We start from the raw sequence: 10,718 nt of genomic DNA, 5'->3' as shown, positions 1-10,718 counted from the left end.
TAGCAAAATTTGACTTAGTTAGGTGATTTTGTAGTTGCAGAATCAATCGGAAGTGTGTAAAAAAAAAGAAGTACCAGCAAAACCTGCAGAAAGACAGAAGCATATAAAAAGTGTAAGGTAAGGTCATGTGATATGAAGCAGTCATTGATTTATAAGAGTCATGTTTATTTATTAACAGCCATGGAGTTTGTCTTGGGATTTTCTACAACGACTAAATGTTATTTTTGTCCTAAAGGCTCCAGAAGTGAGTGTATACTTAAGATGCTTATAGATATAAAGGAACAAGTGAATGTTTCTTGAGCACATGGTTTCAGAGATCTTGTGATTTTGCTCCATCTTGGAAAATAAGCAGTTTCCAAATTTAAAGATAGAAAAAGAATTTGCAACCCTGGGACCAGTGAAAGCAAAGACCCAGTGGCTGAAAAAACTGGGTAGAACAAGGAAGGAAGGAGAAAGAATAGCTCTAAAGATGTTTCTTTTTTGAACAGTGTTAGAAATACAATTCCATTGACTGGGTCATGTAGAGAACATTAGAAGGAAATTGTACTTAAAAAATTAGCAAGTTTGGATTTGAATATGTGTGGAATCTGAGGCATCTGCAGGCATGTAAATAGAGACAGACTTAAAACCCAACATACATGCTTGTACTTTGAGCCAATAAAAGAGGTTTCTATGGGTCACAGGTCTGTTACATCTGTGGATTCTAGAATGTAACCAAGGAGAGATGTTACCTGCAGGGAAGCCTGAGAGGGCATCTCCTTTTTAATCAGTACAAGCTCCAAGTGGCAGTGTGGCCTTTAGGATAGCAGACCTTAAGTTTTGAAAGAGAAGCCAGAAGTTGAAATTGTGTGAAATCTGGTTTCTAGGTATTGACATTGCTTTGCTTTTTAAAATATTGAGAGGCCATTATAGAAAATAGTACAAAGGTTTCTAGAGAAGTTGAAAATAAAACTACATACCTAAATCTGAGAAAATGATATCACTGCCTTGTAGCTATCTGCTCTACTACGTTCATTGTAGCATTCCCCATCACCAAGATAGGGAATCTAGTTTTTGTCTCTGTCAGCAAATGAATGGATTAAGGAACTATTAAATATGTACAATGAGCTGTTAGTCCTGAAAACGAGACCTTGCCCTCTGCCTAAGTATGAATGAGCTTAGAAGACACTGCTGTGAACTAAGCTAAAGTACTCTGTGTTCTCACTTATGTGTGGAAAATAATATTCAGGTATGCAGAAACGGAATAAAGCGGCAGTTATGAGGAAGGGGACACGCAGGGGAGGGGAGGAAGATGCAAGTCAAAGTAGCATGTCTGAGATAAACAAGTCGAGAGTGAATGCAAAACCTGAGGACTGTAGGCCACAGAACTGTTGTGCTGTTGTTCTCGTACTGATGAAGTGGTTCGAGCCGCTCTCATTGCAAAGGAAGCAGACAGTTAGTTGACTGAAATGATGGATATGTTAATTTGCTTCACCATAGCAACCTCTTTACTATTCATATCTAGTCCATAGCATTGTGTTGTATGCCTTGCAATGACATTTATGGAGAAAATAGAGTTTATGTGATTTAACCACAAATAAATATTGAGCAGCCTAAATAAATCATATCTGTGCACCGCTTTCAGACAATTGGCAGCCAATTTAAGTTGGACCACAGATTGTAAAGTAAGAAGAGAGCTTCAGATAGAGCAGAGTTTTAGGACACAAAACATGGTAATAAATGCAATTGTGAGCTTCTCCGTATGTTTGGCCACATTGGACAGTCACTAAAAATTCCATTTTTGTCAATCTAGTTATGACTTTAAGTCTGAGTACTCTTCACAAGTTGGGAATGGTAGGTGGGGGTCAGGGTAACACTTGTGACTACTTTAATTTTAGACTAGAGAGTCCAAATGGAATCAAATCTAAAGCATGACTTGAAAGTTGTCTTAAAAGAAGAAACAGCTTCTCAACTATATTATTTCAGCTGGCATTTGGGTTGACTTAGAAAATATAGAAAAAATTTAAAAGATATCTTAAAGCACCTTGTAATTCATGAATATTGAAGATGCTAGAAAAATGCTTAGGGAGGAACGTCTGCGAACCCCCTGTATGTCTTCGTAGAAACAAGTGGAGTAGCCAGTGTGACCACCTGCCTCAGATTGCTGTAACTAGGCTCAAAAGAACCTGAGAGCCCCGGCAACAGGAGGGTCACTGCCGAACATTTGCTGCACTGTAAGGCATGCTCCCTGACACCCACAGGAAATGTGGCAGGTGGTCTAGCAAGCTCTCCAGTCCACGGTGAGTGTAGAAGACTGAGCGGGAAGCTCTGAAGATGCCACTGTGGAATTTGTAAAAAACCTGTGTATGGGGGCACCGCTCTGGGGCTAAGCCCAGCACTTTGGAGAAACTACTTGGGTCTAAATTGAACAGGACCAGACGACAGGAAGAGAAAAAAGCAAGGCCAGATGCAAGTGAAGGAAGGGCAGAGATGAAGGTCATGACACAGGTCCTTCCTTGGGTGCCATTTTACCAAAGTGACAGAAAGGTGTTTGTAGTCGTGAGAGTAGAAAAGCAGTTTTACCCTCTCCTTTAAAGTACAGATAATGCCCAGCCAGCAAGATGGCTTAGTGAATAAAGGATACTTGCTGCTAAGCCCGAGGACCTAAGCTCAATCTCCAGGACCCACATAGTGGACGGTAACTTGACTCCTGAAAGTTGCCCTCTGACCTCCACTCAAGCTCCATGGCCTAGGCACACTCACAGTAAATGTTTTTAAGAATATTGCACAGGATTATGGTTGGATTCCAGTTAAAGGTGCAGTAATACAAAATTAACAGTGAGGCAGATAGAGGCAGGAGAGGACTATAACCGGTATTTCACACTAAACATGGAGACATTTTTAAATGGTAAAATATGAATAAAACAAAAAATAAGAAAGTAATAGTTGAGAAAAGAATAAGTATTAAAAAATGCTTGTATGCAGAAGACATGCCCAAAGATCTAGCCAGTGAAATCAACAGAGAAAGGAAAGAAGCAAAATTCAGATGGCATGATTGTCTCTCTCTATAAAAAAAAAAAAAAAAAAAAAAAAAAAAAAAAAAACAAAGGTTTCCTAAATCCTCATTTCGCTAATTCGCAAGTAGAGCAGAATTTTAGGACAAAAAGTTAACACACAAAATCCAGTTGGTCTGTGTGCCAGCAATGTACGGTCTGATCTTGAAATTAAAATGCTTGCCCCACCTTGTGACTTAGCTAGAAAGCTAGTAAATTTGTAAAGAGCCTAAAGGAGGAATCTGAAGGGCTGGTGGAAAACCCAGGATCTAAGTAAATTCAGAAATGTTCTCAGGTACTAGAAATTCAAGACCCTAAGAACATGCTATCCATATAGTTTTTAGGTTTTTATGATTTTCATGAATAAAAGAAACCAGAAAGCACGGGGAAAATACCTGATTCTAAGAATTGTAGGAAAACACAGAAGGTGAGCCAGCAGCCTGTGAACACTGGAAACTCAAACCTAAACATGCCAGTGTGGGGGTAGGCCACTGGAACACAAAAGCAAAACCCGAAAGGACTCGTGAGTATGTGTATTGGGGGAGGGGTGTGTGAGTATTCACTTGTATATGGGGGTGTGGATGCTTGTGAGTTCACAAGCACACTTTGTGTGTGTGTGTGTGTGTAGAAGTCAGAGGTCAACACCAGGTATGTTCCTCGATGGCTCACGACCTTACTTTTTGAGGCAGAGTCTCTCACTGAATCTGGAGAGCAACTATTGACTAGACCGGTTGGCCAGCAGGTCCGCGGGATCCTCCTTCCTCTTCCTTCCCATACTGGTTTGCAGCTGAGCACAGCCATGCCTGACCTTTTACGTGGGTGCTGGGGATGTGAATTCAGGTTTTCATGCATTAGAGACTAAGCCGCCTTCCTAAATCCCTGAAAAAAACTCTGAATGAATAAAAAAATAAGCAATTATAGCAAGATTAAATAAAGTAATATTGGGCTATGGCTCAAAGTATAAAGTATCTGTGAGTTCTAATGCAAAGGATTAAGTAAGTAATTGGGCAAGAGAAGACAAGAAACGTGCCAAAGAAACCCTATTAATTCATGTCACTGCTCCATGCTAGGGATGAATGCGGCTCCCTTTTTAAAGAGGGGGGTTGAGCATACTACTTTCTTCCAAAGAGTCTAGAGTAAAGAATGGGAATAAAAAATAAGAATAACTGTACATGGAGAATTCTGACAACTCTGATCAGTCAGGGACTTAAAGCAACCATACCACTAATAGAACACATTGATCATCACAAACTGTGATAAAAATAAGCCTTGAGCTCTGTGGCCCTCTGCTGGAATAACTACAGTTAATAGTCCAGAGTTTCAAATCGAAGAATTTTTACAAAATACCAAACAGGGTTCCTCAATATTGCCACAGCCAAGGAGAGCCCAAGGGGACATGGCTCCCACATCTCGATTTCAGCGAATGATACTCTTGTAGAGGTTCTGACTTCCAGGCTAGAGGATAAATCCTGTTGTTCTAAGCCAGTAACTTGATTGGACAGCTACAGAGTTAGCCAGTGCTCTCCAAAAGTTCTGGGAAACTTTTCAAGCACTGTCCCCAAATGCCATCTTCTGCACTCTATCCCTCATCTCTTGACCCATCCTAAATATTTTATAACTTTTTTAATACTTGCTTTAGAACTATTGACTTCATTTCTGCTGTAAATTAATTTATTTGTTTATTCCTATAAATAATTGGTCTGTAAACGTAATTGAGTTATATTATGTACACCTTTAAAAGAAATTGGCGCTTCTACTCGACATTTTATGTTAGGTTTGAAATTTCCATTTTAAAAAGTGCAATAAAATTATTTTGTTATTCATTCTTTATCATTTTATCAAAATTAAATTTTTATTTTTTTATATGCGTCTGTTGAAATCACTTTTACTAGTTCTCTTCAGTCTGTCAACCTAGTTCTGAGTGACCAGACAAAGTATTAGAATCCTTTTAGGTTAGAACAATGCACAAGATTTTTCAGATTATTGACAAGTATGTGTATATGTGTTTATGTATGTTTGCTTAATTCTGTTTTGAAAAAATGACTGTTTTTATCTAAGATTCCAAATCTCTCATACTTACACCTCAATTTTACTTTCATTAAAGTTAGTAATTTAATATTTCTTTATTTTGACAAAGAAAATCTTTAAATATTTGTTAAAATAGTATATATATTCAAGCATGCCTTGTCACCAAACTATAAGAATGTTCTTAACAGAGTATGTGCCTCAGGATTCCACCAAAGTGCTAAGTCCCTTACTACATTAAAAATGCCATCACACTTTCAAACAGGATGAGCTTTTCAGAGTGATTCAGGGTGTCCTGAGTTTTCTTTCCTTTTCCTCCTGCCCTCCCTCCCCTCCCCTCCCTCCCACAGTGCCACACTCTTCCCAAGAGCAGATCAAAGTGTTCTGATGACACAGATAGACTTTTCTTCTCAGGGCTATCATACATCCTGACTTGCCACATCTATATCTAATAGGGTAACTCATTTCCTCTAACCTTTAGTGGGCTAAAGTTCATTTATCTTCTAATCTAGGGAAATAAGTTAACTCCTAACAACCTATGATACTCAACAGAACACAGCTGTACTTTGAAATCAATAAGCCATCTTTAATTTCGAATCTTCCTCCTTTGTCAAGGCAGCATAGTAGTGTGTCAGGGCTGGGTACCACCAAAGGGATTTGTAGCAAAAATGTTGTTTTGAAACTTATTATCTGAACCAGGCGGTGGTGGGGGGGGGGGCTCACCTTTAATCCCGGCACTTGGGAGGCAGAGACAGGTGGTTCTAGGTGAGTTTGAGGCCACCCTGGTCTACAAAAGCAAGTTCCAGGCCATCCAGGACTGTTACAAAAAGAACTCAGTCTTAACAAAAATAAACAACCCCAAAAACAAAAACAGATAAACAAATAAGAAAACCAAAAAACAAAGCATATTATCTGCTTCTGTGCTGACAGTACAGATGGGTGTCTCCTTGAAATTTAGCGTGGAGTACCCTTCACAGAAACATGTGTTGTATAAACTTCCATATTAAATCGTATAGTCTTATACAAGGACATCCCCTTTAACTAATTAACAACATTATCAATTTTATTCCAAGTTCAAAAGTTTAAAGATATTATATCTCTCATTTTAAGGTTCATTTTTCTATGTTCCTCAAAGTAGTTTTAATCAATGAGCCTGAGCCAAGAGGAAATGGTTGCTGTGGTGACCAAATGTAAACTGTGACGGACACCAGCTTTTGGTATTTTATGCCATGCTGTCATTCTTTCCTCCCTCGTGTGCCATGCAAAACGCTGGTGAGTTCAGGAGACATCGCTCATGTATACTGTACGCGGTTTGCTCTGTGTGCTAGTGCAGCAAAGGCTAGGGCTTTGTGCCGTTCTCAGTTCATCTCAACGAAGCGGTCTTGAGACGCCTTTTCCAATGCCTTTGTAAAAAGAGAAACATATAAGCCAACTCTAAAAGGATGGTGTTAGGACCAACAGAAGTATGCCTTGTGTTGAAACGATTCCTGAATGGCGTGTGTTCTAGTGGAAATCAGATGCTCAAATGAAACAGCTCTCCCCTGATTAGGTAATGGTGATATGCTTTTATTGGTTGGACTCTGATCCAAACGCCTGACATCGACTAGAACTTTACCCAAAGAGACACGTATCACACACCACACAGTCTAGCGACAGCTGTAAATGTATATGATTGTGACTCGGAGGCGAAAATACAAGACGGTTCTCAAATACTAGAGTAAGATTCAAAATAGGTCTTGATTGACAGAAATATGTATGAAGCACAAACGACTAAAAGGACCGACTTTCCATGTCTACCCGTCTAATGCTGTGGGCACATTCGGGGATCTATTAAAATTAAAGCAAAGCTACAAAGACCTTGTGGCGCGCGTGTTTAATCCCAGCACTTGGGAGATAGAGACAGGAGGATCACTGTGAGTGAAAAGTCATCCTGTTTTACACCTGGAGTTCCAGGTCAGCCAGGGCTGCATAGTAAAGCACCATCTTAAAAAAACTAAGTAGCAACAGCATCAGCTAAGCAGAAAGGAAGTGCAAGAACTTTCGCCTTACATTGTGTATGGGCACCTGGTGTCCCCAGATTTTTCCTGGTAAAGCGTGTGTGTGTGTGTGTGTGTGTGTGTGTGTGAGAGAGAGAGAGAGAGAGAGAGAGAGAGAGAGAGAGAGAGAGAGAGAGAGAGAGAGAGAGAGAGAATGTCTGGCCCCAGAAAAAGTGGTAACCACAAATGAAGTTCAACTCTCAAGAAGAGATTAAAATAATTTTCGCCTTTCAATTTTGCATATGAAAACACACTTCAAAGGAAATGCTTCAGTTTGGAGATTTTTCAATTTTACATTTTCTTTTGCAGTCTTATTGCTTGCTATCTTTTACCTAAGCTGTCTAAAAGGCTTAAACTCCAGGTTAGAGGTGAACCCATTTTAAACGTAAAACATGGCCATGAGTATCTTCATAAACATTCTAATAGCGCTTGCCACCAGAGTTTCTCCTACCTCCCCTCCACACCCACACACCATGCCACTTCACTTATGTTTCTGTCAGGACTCTGGTGGAAGTTTCCGGTGACTAGTGTTGGCCGGGTCAGCTAGTGTGGCGTTAGCTGGACAAGGGCATTCACTTTAACGAGGTTTCCTAACTAGTATTCTGTTGCAAAAGTGGTGAGGACTGGGACTCATCCTCTGAATCTCTTCTTAGAAATACAGCTCACAAAAGCCAGGACTCAGGTCCGAGGACCCAAACAGGTGTCACTTGTTGGTACAAACGGGTCTGCTCTGGTGGCCTCGGCTGGCCTATTAACACCTCAATGGTGGCCTTCCAGGTTTGCTGCAACCTTTGCCGTTTCACATAGTAAGAACAGTCAGCCACATTGCAGGGATGACGGTCTAACATTATCTTTGTCAATGGTGGTATGACAGTTAAATTATAAAACTAATTTCTATAATGATTTATGAATAGTATAAAATTCAAAAATAAGTCTGGTGGAGGTGACACGTGACTTTAATCCTAGCACAGAGAAGGCGGAGGCAGGTGGATCTCTGTGAGTTTGAGGCCAGCCTGGTCTACCACCTAAGTTCCAGGGCAGCCAGGGCTACACAGAGAAACCCTATTCAATCAGGTTCATTGGGGTTGGGGCTAATTAAACCACACCATGTTTTCATTATAAACTAGGGAAGTATTCTAACAGTCAGTTAATGTTCTAGCTTTGGTGATGATTTTGTATTTGAGCAGAAAAGTACCACAACCAGGTTTTCTTTGTTTTGTTTTTTTTCCTTTCTTTTCTTTTTTTCTTTTGTTTTGTTTTTGTTTGTTTTGTTTCAGCGCGGCTCCTGGGTGCTTCTGCATTTACACAATTGTAGGACTGTAGACTGGTTTAGTTTGGCTCTCAAGATATGAACTTTCTTGGTTTTCCCTCTTGAGTGAAACACATTTCTTAAAAGTGAAAGACTAACAACTATAGCCCACCTAGGTTTAATCATTAATAGTGAGCCCTTCCATGAACTTAGGTCCTGATTTTGGAGTTTGGAGTCTGACCTTTCCCCTATAGATAAACACTGTTGTCGGAGATTCTGAGGAGGGTCACTTCCTTGCTGGCTGTCACCAGAGGAGTCCACTTCTCAGAGGCTCCTGGGAAGTGGATGCCGCAGAGGGTAGCCGGGCAGCATGATCCTCCTAGCTGTGCTTTTCCTCTGCTTCTTCTCCTCATACTCTGCCTCTGTGAAAGGTAAGAGCATGCTGCCTTTTCCTAAGCTTGAATCTCAATTGTGCATGTGTGTATGTGTGCGTTGTGTTGTGTTGAAAGAGTTCCTAACTACACAGTTTTTGAAAATATATAGGGTTGGAATATCTGAGGGTAAGTGACAAAGTGGAAATGGAAAAAAATTAATTTCTGGCTCTATTTTACAAGAGTGGAGGTCCCTTTTCTTTTCAGCCCGCCATCCCCCAGACCAGTATGTCTCTAGCTTCAGTTTGTCATTCCTGGAAAAAGATTTGAGCTATTGTTACCTGCTGCTGACAGACCCACAGAATGCAGTGCCTTCATTTGAATTGTAAAATAGGATTTTAAAAACCCAGTCCTGAAATTTCCTTCTAGTTGCTTAGCAATGGGACAGCAAGAAGAATCAGACCCAACTGAAAGATGGGGGTGGGGGTAGTTTGATTGCCAAGGAATTATGAATGAAATGGGGACCCATGTATGGAACTCTGTTGGCATTCAAAAGGAATAGAATAAACCAAGTCAGTAAATTAAAGAAAATAAAGCTGTGTATATGGGTTTAAGAAATAAGACAAAATTAAAAATAGTGTTACTAGTTAACACTTTCTGCTTTAAGATGAAAATCACGTTAAAAACATATGAATTGATAATGTCGGAAAAAAACAGTGAAAGCATTTTCACAAGGAATGGTTTCAAATGTGTTGGTATGGAATCTCCTGTGAATCCACCAGCTTATAAACTCTTTGGCCTTCAGATTGTTGCCTTGTATAAATATAACACTTTTTATAGTTCATAAAAAGATATAACATTAAAACCAATTGATCTAAAGGCAATCTCTTATGGTGGGGATGATTTCTAGTGCTACATACTCTAAGTGAGTGACAAAGTTATCACACAGAAACTTTTAAAATTTATTTGGGATAAATGCAACTTTTGATCATAAAGTGAAGTTTGTCTCAAGATTTTTGTGTATGTGAAATTTCTATATGAAAAAAGGAATAGCGGTTATTACAGCAAGATAAAGAGGACTATAATTCAATTATTTCATCTGAACAAATAAATCCTTAAAGTAGAGGGAATATTTTCAACACTTTCAAAAATCATAGTGCTTAAGAGATAACCCTTCCTTAGGTACAAACAAAAACTTGTAAATATATTTGACTTGGAATTGTTAGAAGGCTGTGTTTTATTGTTTGTCTGATATGTACACAGTATACTGTAGAACCCAATATCATGATTATTTTGAAAAAAAATGAAGATATAGTGGTTACCATGGATTCTTTTTTAATTCCCATTCTGTAAACGAAAAACAGCAAGCACACACGGGCTCACGCGCACACACACCAGCAGCACGAAGGCATGCCACCTGCGCATGGGGAAAATGTGGCTTAGAACATGACAGTTCGCTGTGTACAAGCTCAATGACAAATCCAGGTTTTCAGAGCCCAAAGCTTGTGCAACTGTGAGGCTGTCCTTGATAAGACAGTGCAAAAATACTTAGTGCTTACAAAGGTTACTGAGAAAAGATAAGGAACATGTACAGGTTGTGAGGGCCCTCTTCCAAAGTCTTCCGAGGACCCTGGGCAAGTGAGGGGCCCAGGGCTTATGCTTCTTTACATGAGTTTCTTCATTTCATTTCAAAGACTTTCTTAGACTAAATATCACAAGCATGCAACACAGGACTCGGTCCTCTCCATCTACATGGAGTAGCCTTTGGTATTAGAGGACAGCGATTTGATGAGAGAGTCTTTGCCCTCACAATGATTGACATATAACCAGCAAACGACATGAGACAGCTCTACCCCTCTACTAACCGTAGGATACCGGGTGATATGGAGGGCAGTCTGTTTGTCGAGTGTGGACTTCAAAGACCCAAGTTTTCCCTGGCTGTTATTGGCCATAGCTGGTAACAATGGATCTGTTCTCACTGCTGACTTGGTGGGGTTTTGTTTGT

General features: G+C 39.8%; 1 protein-coding gene across 1 annotated transcript in view; it reads left to right on the top strand.

Annotated features, from left to right (window-relative positions):
* Window positions 1-8,712: 8,712 nt before the first annotated feature.
* The window catches only part of Mttp (microsomal triglyceride transfer protein), a 37,909-nt gene continuing 35,903 nt past the window's right edge, over window positions 8,713-10,718 (top strand). Inside the window, exon 1 of the mRNA XM_057793698.1 lies at window positions 8,713-8,773. Coding sequence (XP_057649681.1) covers window positions 8,713-8,773 — 61 coding nt within the window. The remainder of the gene's footprint in view (window positions 8,774-10,718) is intronic.

The sequence above is a fragment of the Chionomys nivalis genome, chromosome 18 (assembly GCF_950005125.1).
Source record: "Chionomys nivalis chromosome 18, mChiNiv1.1, whole genome shotgun sequence".
Taxonomy (NCBI): Eukaryota; Metazoa; Chordata; class Mammalia; order Rodentia; family Cricetidae; genus Chionomys; species Chionomys nivalis.
This window is presented reverse-complemented; position numbering and strand designations above follow the sequence as displayed.